Source organism: Aythya fuligula, chromosome 6 (assembly GCF_009819795.1).
Source record: "Aythya fuligula isolate bAytFul2 chromosome 6, bAytFul2.pri, whole genome shotgun sequence".
Classification (NCBI taxonomy): Eukaryota; Metazoa; Chordata; class Aves; order Anseriformes; family Anatidae; genus Aythya; species Aythya fuligula.
Genome location: NC_045564.1, coordinates 5,809,458 through 5,823,500, shown reverse-complemented (window position 1 = coordinate 5,823,500; position 14,043 = coordinate 5,809,458). Strand labels below are relative to the sequence as shown.

The 14,043-nt window shown below is 37.6% G+C and overlaps 1 protein-coding gene across 3 annotated transcripts in view; it reads left to right on the top strand.

Annotated features, from left to right (window-relative positions):
* ZNF804A (zinc finger protein 804A) overlaps positions 1-14,043 on the top strand; it is a 280,325-nt gene that overhangs the window by 141,635 nt on the left and 124,647 nt on the right. Inside the window, exons 4-6 of one of the 3 annotated variants that reach the window (XM_032190632.1) lie at positions 589-4,021; positions 5,309-5,551; positions 7,221-7,413. In XM_032190632.1, coding sequence (XP_032046523.1) covers positions 589-3,892 — 3,304 coding nt within the window. In that variant the 3' untranslated portion in view covers positions 3,893-4,021; positions 5,309-5,551; positions 7,221-7,413. Of the gene's footprint in view, positions 1-588; positions 5,552-7,220; positions 7,414-14,043 lie in introns of all 3 variants that reach the window. The other 2 variants (XM_032190631.1, XM_032190633.1) reach the window with 2 other exon arrangements.

Here is a 14,043-nt window from a genome sequence, read left to right as displayed (position 1 = left end):
CCACTGTCAGCTGAAACACTTTCCCTGATATTATTTTTCCATGAAAGAAATTGCTGAGATTGCGACAGGTCTGTGAACACAAATAGGAAAGAAACTGCTGGGTGATTGCCTGTGGGTGGAGAAGCAGTCACTAGGATCATGACTAAGAGGGAAGTGATCTATGAGGTGCTCTCTGTTTTAATATATTTTGAAGCACAAAAGAATTTAAAAGCTCTGCTATTTGTAGTAATAGTATTGTAACTGTGATGTCCTACTGGGAGGAGAAGCAAGATTTCTAGGGAAATATACAGTCTTTTATTAGGCCAGCCAGTACGTCTAGGAAAGGTGAGCTACTTTATAAGAACAGTAGCCCTTTGATAACTTCACATGAAGGAACTGTGGACACAATATTTACTCTGATTTCTTATACAAATCTTATTATAAAATACAATATTTTTTTTTTCGTATTTTTTTTTCCCACATTCTAAATCTATATGTCCATAGATTCTTCCTCTTTGGTTAAAAATCTTTCAGATACCAATGTAACACCATGTTTATGTCTGCGTTTCTCTGAATGGTGCTTACTCTGAGTTTTGTTTATCTTCCTAGTGCTCCTGGAAGTGGCCCCATGTTCAAATCCACTACAGTGACTGTGCGAGATAATTCCAATGATATCCCACAAAATGCTGCCATAGATTCTGCCAACAAACAGGATTTCAGCTGTACATTAATAAACGATGTGCAGAACTGCAAAGATGCTACTTCAGTTATTTCTTCCACTCCTGAAAATGCATGCAGTAATAAATCTGACACCAACAAATTTGGAGATCAAGTTCAAGGAGCTCAAGGACAACGAGTTGGGTTCTCTTTTGCTTTTCCTAAGAAAGCAGCAGTCAAACTGGAGTCTTCAGCTGCCGTTTTCTATGAATATAATGATGAAACATCCACAGAGCATGGATTTAGCAGAAGAAGTAGATTTGTTCCAGGAGTCTGTAATCTTCAGTCTCCATCAGCAGCAGAAATAGTCCTGTGCCCTGAGGAGAAAAATAGCTGTTTCCACCCAGTGGTGGAAAAATGCACTGACACAGCAGAAGCTCCCGAAACTCAGGATTCAAAAGAGCTGGCTAGTGAAGAAAGTAGAGAGCTAGAAAGTCCTGTATTAATTCCTGCTGTTTCCCATTCAAAGCAACTAGTGTCTTCTGACATGGATGGCTGCAATACTGATGGAAATACAGCAGATGGACCAAGTCAAACACTGTCCACAGATGTGGACGGTACTCATAACCTACCCCTGGGCTGCAGCAGTTGTGAACTGCCGGGAAATGGGACCGTCGCTCAGCCTGTGGTGGAGGATTGTCTATCCCTTCAGAACATTGTAGAGGAAAATGGTAAAGATGGGAACAGTGATTCAGTCACAGTTGAAACTGAAGTAAAGAATCTGGAGGCAGATCCATTAGCTCCATCACATTCTGAAGATGGTAGTAGAGCTCCCCAAAGCAAACTAGACACACGCAAACGATCTTGTGAACCATTTGTTCCTGTTCTTAGCAAACATGGAACAAATATTCTTCAGTGGCCATCAGAAATGTTAATTTACACAAGTACAGAACCATCAATTTCTTACAGCTGTAATCCTTTATATTTTGACTTCAAGTTGTCAAAAGCGAGTGACAACCAAGAAAAGCCCAAGCATCAGCCAAGCTTACCTCATTTACAACTCACAACTGAATCCAACCATAGCTCAATTTCAGATTTTACAAATAAACCTACTTCAGAGTGTGGTGATCATGAAACGGAAGTAGATAAAGATGTGTGTGACTACACAATACCCCTTATAAGTGATGTTTCCCACATCAGAAATTGTGATCTTGCAAAATTTCAGAATAAAGTGTCCTTGGGTGAGTCATTCAGGATTAGAAAAATAGATAAGTATCACATTTCAAGAAACCACTTAAGACAAAACACTGTGATAGATGAGAAATATAACAAAGTTCGGATCAAAGAAAGTCATGAAAAATGGCTTCACAAAAGTAGAAAACGAAAAAGGAGAAGAAAATTATGTCATTGTCATCATCATCATCCTTCCGGGGAAGCAACATTTGTAGAAATGGAGATTTCCTCAGTGACTGAAAAGGAAATTAGTCATAGAGATGAAAATAAATATCCGCACCTCCAAAATAACCCAGAGAAATGTAGATATGATGCAGGGAATATCTGGTTAGCTATGGATGAGGTACAGCAGTCACATCAAAAAGCTGGCCTTGACAATGGTCATAAAAGAAGCATGTCTACATCAGATCACATACATGGGGACAGGGGCTCATGTGACATTTGGAATGCAAAAACTAGGGAGCAACACAGTTGTTGTAGACTACTGCACAGGAAGAGAAAAGCAAGCTCTCGGAGACAATTAATGCATCTGTCTCAAACTTCTAGGAGGCACAACTGCATGTGCTCTAAAATGTGCTGTAGTTGGAAAGTCAGGAGATCAATCTGTAGCCCAGAGCATAAATGTTTAGGTCCCTGCAGTGAGGAAAAGAGTGTGAGTCAAAATCACTCCATAAAGAGAGGTTACAACTTTCTATCAGATGAGCCAGAAAAATCCCACAGGAAGCGGAGACAGCATACCTATTCCTGTTCTTCAGATGAAAGCTCATACAGACAGACATTTTTAGAAGAAGAATATGTAAGGCAAACGAGCACTTCAGATATGCATCACAAAGAAAAATGTAAACACAGGAGGAGGAAAACTAGAATAAATCATGTATGCATTGACAGGAATACAAGAAGCGAGACCTCCAGGCCTTCTAAAGAAAACTCTGCAAATTCTGCATTAAATGTTTTGGGAGAATTCTTGACTCGAGACAACATGGAGGAAACTAATGTGGATCCCAAAGCTGATCATGTAAAAGGTACAGATGAAACAATGCAACTGGAGGAAAACAAGTCAGCCCTACAAATGGATAGTTCACATTTGTTGGAAAAAGACAAGCTGACAGATTGCGTGGCACTGGAGAGCGCTCCAGGTGCATCTGCAGAAGTTGTCACACATGCTGCTGCTTCTGCTGCTGAGTGTGGTGCCCCTGCATCTGCAAACACACAGGACATTCTGGAGGACGAAAAGAAAAATGAAAATGTAAACAGTCATGAAAATCCAGCTCGTTATAAAGCTCCACCCCCCACTAGACCTTTGGAACAAGCTCCTCCTAAATCATACGTTTGCCATTATGAATTGGCGGAGTCTCTGCCACGTGAGAAGATAAATGAGGTGAGCAATGAATGGGTACAGTGTAATTCTGGCATGTTTGACAGCCCACCACCTTTGCCATTCAAAGAAGCACATATAAACAGTCACACCTTTTTAACTACCGAGCAGTTAATAGCCCCCTTCACCCTGCCTGACCAGACGTTGATATTTCCTCCAGATAACCATGAAAAATTCAAAGACCTCCCGTCCGAGGCATATCAGCAGCTCGTGCAGCAAAACATGCTGGCCAACAAAGTGAAGTTTACCTTTCCTCCCCCAGCCATCCAGCCCCCCAGCTCTCCATTGCAGCCCCTCCCGCTGCAGCCACCGCTGTGTTCTACCTCCGTTACCACCATCCATCACACTGTCCTGCAGCAGCACGCGGCAGCCGCCGCCGCCGCCAGTACGTTTAAGGTCCTCCAGCCCCACCAGCAGTTCCTCTCACAGGTCCCGGCTCTGTCCAGAGCGCCTTTACCTCATCTGCCCGTAGGACCTCGGCTTTGTCCAGGAGGCCACGCGGCTTTTGTGGCTCCACCGCATTTGCCACTGGTGCCGCCCTCGGTCCTGCACCCGACCCAGCTGGCGTTCTCACCGCTGCCGCACGCCGTGTTCCCCTCCCTGCTGTCCCCGCATCCGGCTGTCCTTCCACTGCAGCCCCTCTTCTAGGACAGGTTCTCGGGGGGAAAGGAGCCTTCAGATAAACAGACTGGTGGTTCCTGTCAAGCCCTCAGCTTTGCAGAATGGTTCTGTGAAATAAACTGGTCGAAATTCCTCTTTCGTTGGGAAGCATTTACTGTAAGTATAAAGATGCAAACATCCATGTAAAGTTCAGACCTATACTATAAAGCACTGAATAGTCTGATACTAATATGAACTATATATATATATAAGTGAAGCTCATGTCTTAGAATATGTATAATGTATATAATATATTTATAGTTCTATAACTTCTGTTGTAAAGTATTCACTTTCTGTTTTTTTATCCTTGTGTATTTGCACCTATTTAATGTTTAGACAAAGCTGATGCACTATGTTTTGTACTATGTTCTCTGAAACTGTAAATCTAGTGACAAACTATCTCTTGCAATAAATTTTTGTTAACTACTTAAGTATATCAAAAATCTTTCATTATAAGCCTCCTGGATGTCATTGCTCCATGTTCTGCATTTGAATAACATCCTCTACCCCTGCTGTGCTGGGATAATCAGGTTTCCTATACTTCAGTGATTTATCATGGAGGCTCAGAGGCTAATACCTTGAGGGCAGCTGTCTAACTGAGCAAGAGAGAAAGGGTAACAGATCTGTTTGTGTTAGCAGTTTGATGTCACTGTGACAAATTTTGCCTTCTTGTAGTATGTGCACAAACTGCTGACTGTTTGAGCTAATCCCTTTTCTACTAAACCACAAAAAGACTATGTAACAAAAATAACATCAATGGTAGAAGAAAAAAAAGAGAATAGATCAACAGCGGTTTGCCTTACAGGGGGATATTCCTTATGGTGAAAATGTACAGCGTAGGGGGGCCTTATTTCCATCAAGCCTTCAGCAGATTTCCATTTTTCATGTCTACTTTTTGCACATCCACACAAGCACATGCTTAGAGGCAGCCCTGCCCGTTTTTCTCTGTGAAACCCACGTTTAGACTTGGTTTGACTGAGTTCAAATGCAGTGGTCATCTTTGTGGTAGGCAGCATAACTTCACCGCACAGGAAGCCTGCTCTCTGTCCCCCGTTAGATAGGGAGCACCTTAAGGTGGGTCTCTGATCAGTAGAGTCAGCCTGATACGTCCAGGCTTTCTCTGATTACACACATCTTATGTTTACCTCAGTGGGGGACAGCTCTATCAGAGTGAAGCTCCTTGCTGCTTGCGCAACATGTGAAAACTAGGAAGAATGTATGAGCATGCAGGGGAGGTCAAGAGGAACTTCCCATGGGGAACTTGGAGTCCCACCCGGGTGTGATTCAGATTCTTACCTCATTTCACTCCCCTATTACCTGCAGCATTTTGGTATTAGAAATAGATAAACCACATAGTCTAGAAATAGTAATGCCATACTGCCATTATTTCTAACTGTATTTCAGAGACTTCTCCCTACCTCTGCAACCTTTTTATTGCTGTTGAACCTCACCTGACTTCAGCCAGTGAAATCTTCTCATTTGCTTTAATACAAGATATATCAGGCCCACACCTGTGATGGCCTAAAGTAAAACCAGAAGTGAAGCAAAGCCAGCTCTGTGAGTTAAAATGAAGTCTAGCCACGTGAGTGAAACTAAGAATTTGCACCATGACCTTTAGTGCTAGAAGTAGATCCTCCATAATAAAAGGTAGGGGCTAGCTTTCAAATTAATTACTTCTTTTCACTTTTTTTTATATATGATAATAGAATTATATACAGTTGAACTGAAGGAATAGTAATTTTGGAAGATTATTAATATACATTGCATATTAATAGTTACATACATTATCCATTTGAAAAGTAATATTATATCCTGAAAGATATGTAGCTGGTTATTATTTTCTGTACCTATAGCATTAGAACTTACCTATATCAATATTGCAAGTCTTAGTATAATATTGTGTTAAAACTGTAGCAAACAACATCTTTTCAACTGTGTTGGATACTCAATGGATGTGAGCTTTCCTTGTCATGTCATTACAAAGGGCTAAACTACATTATAAAAAGTTGATGAGAAAGAGTAGATGAATGATTTGGTCATGGGCTGCTTCTCATAACCCCTGCCTGAAACTGGCACGGAGCAGGACGTTGTTGAGCATCTATCCGTATAATGGCATAAGAAGGGTATATTTTCTCTAGCTTGTAATTTTGAGTGAATGCCCATTTCTATTTATCTGGTACCTGTAAAACGCATTTTTTTTTACTGTGACGTTATCCTGCTTCTTTATTTCAAGAGTATGCCTGCTCAATCTGTATGCCTCCACTACCTCCTGTAGCAGGCAGGTGTCCCACGCCTGTGTGTAAGCCATGTTGCTCAAGCACTGGAACCTATATTTGAAACCTGAAGGTGTGTGCTTGCCATTCAGCCTCCTACCTTAGCTGACTTGCGCTGGCTTTTGTATTTCTGCACTCCTCGGCAGGAGTCAGCATACATGTTCCTTCCCCTGGACCCAATGTCTTGTCAAAGAAAATGGTCTAATACTATACACTTGAAAAAAAGAAATAATAGGACAATTGTGGTTATACATGATCCTTATCCATACATTTTTATCTAGCAGGAGACTGACAAATTTCAAATTTTCAGCTGTAATGTTCATTGAAAAAATCCCATCTATTACTTAAGAAGTATTTTTATTTTTTAAATATGTTCAAACAACTTTGGATTTTACATTTTTTTCTACAATTTAAATTAAATTAATTCTATTTTAAGTTGTTAAACAATTTTACAACATTGCACAATTATTTATCTACTGTAATTGCTTTTCAATAGTGTATAAACTACTGAGAATAAAAGACTAATAACCATCAAATGTAGTAATTTTCTAACATGGTATTGCCTTTAGTGCTAGAACTGTTTGTATATGTGACTTCATATGTAAGAGTAAAAACAATATAAAAATAAATCACAAGATAAGTTTAAAATTGACCACGCTAAATTAAATGACATAATAAAATATTCTTTTGAGTTTCTGTTTTCTTATTAAGTATATAAATTTTAGTAAGTTATATAAAGGTAGTTCTTTTTCAGACTTTATCTGGTATTTTAGATCGAATGTGTATTTTTATTCTATGACTTGACAGTCTAATTTGTAAGTAAACATTATTTCAAATGCTAAATAATTGGAATTTATCATTCTAAATAAATTCCTCCAAACTTGCTTAATTAATTTACTTTGGAATTTTCCAATTTTCACAAATCTAGAAGTTCTTTTGTGTCTATGTTCCTGACCAGTTTGCCAGTTTATAGAATTACTGGATTGTGTTCCTAATGTAAACAGTAAAAGTGATACTATTCCTTTAATCCATCTGAATCGCAGGAATTAAATCTTCAGACTGCAATGATGACCCTAAATTAGGTTATAGATTTTGTTAAGTGATTTCGCAGAACAGCTCTGCAGAGAAATGATTGAGAAGTTAATCTGTTCCGCTGAGATGAGAAGTGTATCTTTGTCCTTGGAAAGTTGCAGTCTGCCCAGACTATGACCTTCTTGGAGCCATACCATTTTTCAGGTAACATGAGCCATAGACTAATGTCCTATAGGATCTTTCAGGTATTAAGAATCATCAGTGTCTCTTATTGTTATGGGCAATCTGGAGTAATCAGACACTTTTGTCTTGTCTGTAAGTACACAGAATGTTTCTAATGATGCCAATACCTATGAAGAGCAAAAGAATCAAATTGTTCAGTTGGTTTCATTTTCAAACTAGAAAATATGCAGGCTTTTAACTGCTTGGGAGAAAGAAAAAGGTTTAAGATTCTACAGAAGTGAGTGATGAGTATTCATGTACATAGAACCGCTGATGATAAACGTTAGTAAAAGAAATACCTTTTCCACAATGTTATTGAGTAAGAATGATTGCTTTTATCATTTGTTGTAATCAAACAATAATGATATCATTATGAAGCAATTTGTTGTCTTTACTTGCAATGTTAACTTATCGGTCCATGAACATTTTACACTCAAGAAAACTAATTTAGACGTGGTCTTCAGACTGCTTTAAACATCCATTTGTCTTTAATATGTGCTATATGGGATAATATGCTCCTTATACAATATATAGTTTACAACATGGCTATAATTTTTCTCTTGAGTTTATTTTCCATAATGTGCATTTTTCTCAAAATGTGTTTCAAATTATAATAATGTTTAGTTGATACCCTGCATTTAAAATTCAGTTTTTAAGTATATTTGTTATAAATTCATAATTGGTGTAAATCGATGTACAGCTCCTGGCTTCAGTGGAATTTCATTGATTTGTGCCAACTAAAAATTGCCATTGTTGCAATGTTAAATATTTTGTTAACTTTCTTGGATGAAGGCAATACGTTGTGACCAGACGAATGTATTTTTAAGACAGTTATTTGTCTGTAACTAAGGTGGCAAATTTTAATCTATTGGGTATTTTAACATGGTGCTCATAGTTTACACGTTTAAACTCCATACGTTCATTTTCTGATTTCTATTACTGTACATTGCCTAAAGACTTGATGTACCCAGCAGTGTACATATTTATGCAATATGCCGGCCTACTGTAAAATTCTATAAAGATATGTTAACTCTTTTTCTTCAAAATAAGGGCATTTTTACTGTGCAGAAATCATTTGATATTTTTAAATTTACATGGCTTACTAAGATGTACGTGATTTTGTAGATTGCTTTGTTTTAATGTTTACAGTAGTTACGATCTTGTATATTGCTTTATGTTCTTCCTTCTCTTTACTTCAGGAACTCTATAAAGTTTTATCTTTTTCTGTTTGTCTCTGAGTAAGATTCTCAGTGTTTCTTGGAATGTGTATATTTATGAATAAGAACTATACTTTCTTCTTTTTTTGTTTACTATTTATTTTTTTGCAAAAGTTAGTATACCGACTGTGAGAATTATATGACTCCCTATTTTTGCTTCAAGCTTCTTATTCTTTTTTGCTTTTATTTTTATTATTATTATTTTATTTTATTTTATGGATTTTATATACATCCAGAAGAATTTCTACCCTCCTGAGCCTGAATTTTGCCCTGTTGGTGAAATTCTGAAACCAATGAAGTCTAAGGAAGCTTTGCCATTAATATTACTCAGGATTTATTTTGATCTGGGACGTTCGGTCTCTTTATTTATTAAAATGCTCCAATACTTATTGCTTTCAGTTGAATAATAATTTCATAAGGTATTACAAAAAGCACAACTCAGTAATAGAATAAGAATTTTTAATCTATTTTAAGTTATTCGTTTACCTTCTTTGTTGTAAGGATGTTTTTTGTAATTAATGGCCATAAAGTTATATTTAAAATTTCTGTTATATGTCATCAATGTTTTGAAACACATATATACGCACCTTCTATTCTGATACCAAAGAAGAAAACACAGTTAATGAAAACTCTGGGTTTTCTACCTGTACAGGCTCCTTTAGAAGGTTTTCATAAGCAGGAGTACAATACTGAGGTAAAATAATGTATCAGTGGTCTTTATTTTTGCTGGGATAAGATCAAACATGCAAATCCATGTAGAAAAAAACTATAAGTAAGTAAGTTTCAAATGTGAATCCACAATGGGTATGATATTATGTACGTGAATTAAAGAAGGTTACTGTTAAATCAGCAGTGGTGTTTCTGTTTGCTATGAATGAGATTTCTAAGATTGTTTTGGATACAACTCAAAAGAAACAGCAAACAGGAAAGTACTTTTGTAAATGGATTTTTTTCATGAATTGTAGATAGTACCTGTGTACCTTCCTCATGGATGAGAAACAGCACGTAAGTATTGCACACTCCAAACCAAGCTTTTTCTAAAGAAATGTCTTGTATTTCCAGGGCAGTCATGTGTCATACACTTCATAGTCGTATTGTAGTCAAGCAGAAACCTATTTAAATTAGAGTATTTACATTACTGTAAACATAGAAAAAGTGAAGGCCAATTCAGGTCCAAAACTACTTGAAATGCAGTTCAGGATAATGACCTGGGTAATTTCACCCAAAACCTTCTTGTATGTATTGAAACAAAGAGGGGACAATCACCGTAAGACACGAAAGGATGAAAACTGCATCTGAAGTGCCTAAATAATACTTTTTGCTTGTGAAATAGTAATTAGAAATAGAAGTTTACTTGAATTTTAGAGGTGATACATATATGTACACATACAAGCATGCAAGTGTGTTGTGGCATGAACTTACCAGGTTACTGGTTCAGTATTTTTCTTTTCTGGATGCAATTTTGCACCTGTAATTAAGTAATGGTAAGAGTGACTTGTTTGAAATGTACATAGGAGAACAGAAGCAACTATTGAGGCGGGGGAACAGTGACAGAAAGCAATAATAAGAAAAAAGGGGTTATAATAAACATATTTTTCTCTCTAGGTTATAGGAAAGTTTTTTCAAGCTATTTTATATGATTTTTTTACTTCTTAGCTGTATTTTGTGTCTTCCCCCCCCCCCCCTTAAATTAGCAGTGCTGATTTCCTTAGTATGCCTTTTGGTAGTTGGTCTGTCAATCCATCACTGTCAAAAAAAGACAGGATAGTGAGAGGAGATTTGCATACAATTTGCTCTAAGTCCCTCTTCTCTCTGGAGAAATTATTCAGTAGAAAGAGTTTTCAGTGTGCAAAGCAAGCACATTGCTCTCTGCCACTGCCCACAGCTACACGTTGTTCTCTCCTTCTAACAGGTTATCTTCTAGAAGCAGAAGAAATGAAAGGGAAGGTGTTTTCATCTGCCACCACCAGTTTACCCAGAAGCAGGGGCAAAGGAACCTGTTGGAGAACTATCCATGTCAATCACTACCCTTGAAGGACAATTGAAAGTGGTTTGTGAAAGGTTCCCTAGAGGAAAAGATGCAGGTACTTCTGGAGAGAAAAAAAAAAAATCATAGTATTGACCCTGGCAACGTTCATAGAGGCAGATGGCAACACAAAGATATACAAGGAGGGCCAGGCATAAAGGGGTCCAGTTGCAAGGGTTTTTAAAGATAGGAACAAAGAGCTTTAGAGCTTTAATCAACTCTTCCTGGGCCTACTGCGAGTAGTGATAATTAATCTCTAGAAACCTCCCTTCATCCTTTTATGCAGTTCTCCTCGGGAGTATTTTTGTTTTTTAACCCCTGGATACCAAAAGATGGGTTTTTCTGACACTGGACTGTGTGGCATTATCCTGAGCAGCGGGATGGATAAATCCTGAAGTGCCAAGGGAACTAATTACCTGGAAAGGTTTAAGTAGCAAACACCTAACAATGTTTTTCACAGAGAGCAAAGCTGTGTAGAAACATGAGTGGAGACTATCTGCAGCTGCACATCTAAGAGGTTTTATTTGAGATTTAAATGTTTTAGACTTTACACTGCTGTGTCACAGTGTGATGTACTGTATCAAAGCTGCTTCTTTCCATCATTTTTCATTATCACGCAGGGTTATGTAGCTTAACATAGCTGATAGATGTGATTTGACACATCACAAGCAGATGCGTCAGCAGGAGTATCTAAAAATGACACAATTTGCTCAAACGCTGTGGTTACAAAAATATCCTTCTTGTAAGTTATTTTAAAATTAAAGTCTATGTATTTTGATGACAGTGCTGTGACCTCTCCCCAGAATATTTGTTGAGCTATCAGCTGTTTTGCAACATAACCTTACAACAGGAAGAAGAAGGGGAAGATTAAGCAGATATTACCAACCAAAGGTGTTTTTTTTTTTTTTTTTTTTTCTTTTCTGGAAAATTTTATTTAATATTAGCAACAGGAAAACAAAATCCATGTGATCCATGTGGTCATCAGGGAGATTCCTTGTCTGTGACGACTCAGCACAGACAGCTGTCTGAAATCCAGTGGCCTTGCAGACAGAGAAAGCTCCATAGAATAACTGGCAAGCTGTCTTTTCATCTTTTAAATCCATAATGCATGTATATACATATCTTTAATAATTCATGCTAATGGAGAGCTCTTGCCCAAGAGCTCTCCCCTATCACGGAAAATAAATTGTTTAATGATGTCTAGGATAGAAATAAGAGTCTGGATCTAAATCCAGCTATTATAAAACAGTAGTAGACATGCAGGGCACACTTCCATAAACAAATAAAGTCATTACAGTTTAAAAGCAGAGAAAATAATAAAAAAAAGACCATTTGAACAATATGCAAAGTAAATCATTTTTAATCCCCCCCCCACACACACACTGAGCCAAAATGCCAGGTACTCACAGTACCAAATATTCTTTGATAGTCTTCAAGACTGGCTCTAGTGCTCTTATAGGTAAGCAGTAAGGATGAAGTTTATTGTTATGGACTAAATCTAAATTTGTAGGGAGGCAAAACTTGTTTTTGGGATGGTAGATGCCTGAACTGGGATGTTGGGTGGAAAAGAGTCTGGGCCTGCTCGGTGTGGCGATGGGTCACTAAGTGGGTTTAGGTGGCAGAGTGGGTGGGATGGAGAGTGGCTTTTGAGATTCGAGAGCAGAGGAGACACCCACTGGGTGTCAGTACCATCGAGGGGAAGCAGGGTAAGGAGATGTCAGTGGGTGTGTTGCAGAGGCAGGCAAAATGATGCAGAATGGAAAGGAGGCCTTTACAGCAAGATCTTGCAAATTGTCTATGCCCTCTGAGCATTAGCTACTTCAGGCAACTGTCTAGTTTTCGTATGTTTTTCAATAAAATGGAAGATGGAAGTTTCTTCCTGCTTACAAGTGAATAATAATGAAAGACTCGATAGCAAGTAATGTGTGACTCTCTTATATGATAACAAATATGTAACTAGAATAGGGGTCTTTTGCTTTTCTAGATTTATGGAAGTTTTAATAAGTAGGCACTGGTTTGACCTGAAATCATCCATTTTTGTATGCTCACTTATACCATCTATATCTGGTGGAGCTGCTCTGAATGCATCTGTAGCTTGAACTATTCCGTGTCAATAAGATTTTGGTTCTATGAAGAATTATTTAGCTCAGAAATCTCAAGCCAAGGTCTGGATTTTGGATTTGGATAATTCATTTTCACAGGCAAACTTTTCAACTAGGCTGATGTTTGACAGCTTTGTGGATCTTGGGGAATTTCCAAAGCCATTTAAAGGCTCTGAATGCTCTTTCTGAGTCTACATAAAAATGTTTTGAAATTTCTCTTTCCACAAATCTATCACACTGCTTATCAGTCTCATGAACTGAGCCATTTCCTTGGAGTTCTAGCATGCTAAGCTAAACTCAGTTCTCATTTCCTCCTAACTTTTGGGTCTTCTGATGCTCCTTGACAGAAGTGTGTTTTAAAGCTACTGGTACCTCAGCTGTCAACAAGGATGATGAAAAAAAAAAATACACCTCCCTTCATGGGGATTCATTTTCCATTGCAAAAGGCAAAGGAAAATAAACAACAACAACAAAAAAATCCTGCTTGCTGTTGTCGTACACGTGAGGCATATAGACGGTTAGCTGCATTTTTGGGGTTAGGAAGGCCTTTTTGTTACTGCCAGACAGTAGCGGATATTCATGCTACAACACATGCAGGATCCTGAAACTGTTGTTATACTGTGAGGAGTGGGAGTACGTGCACATGAAGACAGACGTGAGAGGTCATTGATGTGATTTTCATCTCAGTCACAAACATGGCATGTGAATTAGGACAGAAATAATTTCACTCTGCTTCCTTTAGGAGACCGAAGCAATTGCAATTACTTTCTAATATAGTGCGTACACTTATCTTCTCAAATAGTACATGAGAAGATGAAATGCATTTTATTAGCTTCTAAGTTTATGACATTTTCAGCTAGAAAAGGAGAGAGAATATTTTTGATGTTAATACATTGATTTTTGATGTAAAAAAATATTTACATCATAAAAAAATCTGAACTAATTGTAAACTGAGCATCCAAAACCAATATTAGGTGCATTTAATCAGAATTTCTTATTAGTTTTCTCCACGCCATTGATAATTTTTTAATTTTTTTTTTTATTATTTTTTTATTATGTTAGGAAAAGGAAGAGCAATGTAAAATTGTGAATTCTAATAGAACACCTGCTAAAAGAGGACCTCAAGTAAGTTAAAATGGTTATAGAAATATTTAGGCTTTCTTTGGGTTATTTAATTATTGGCTATAATAAGCTCACAATCCACAGTAACATTACGTAACTGGTTTGATCAGGGAAAGGTAAAGAAATTAGGAAAATAAACCTTTTT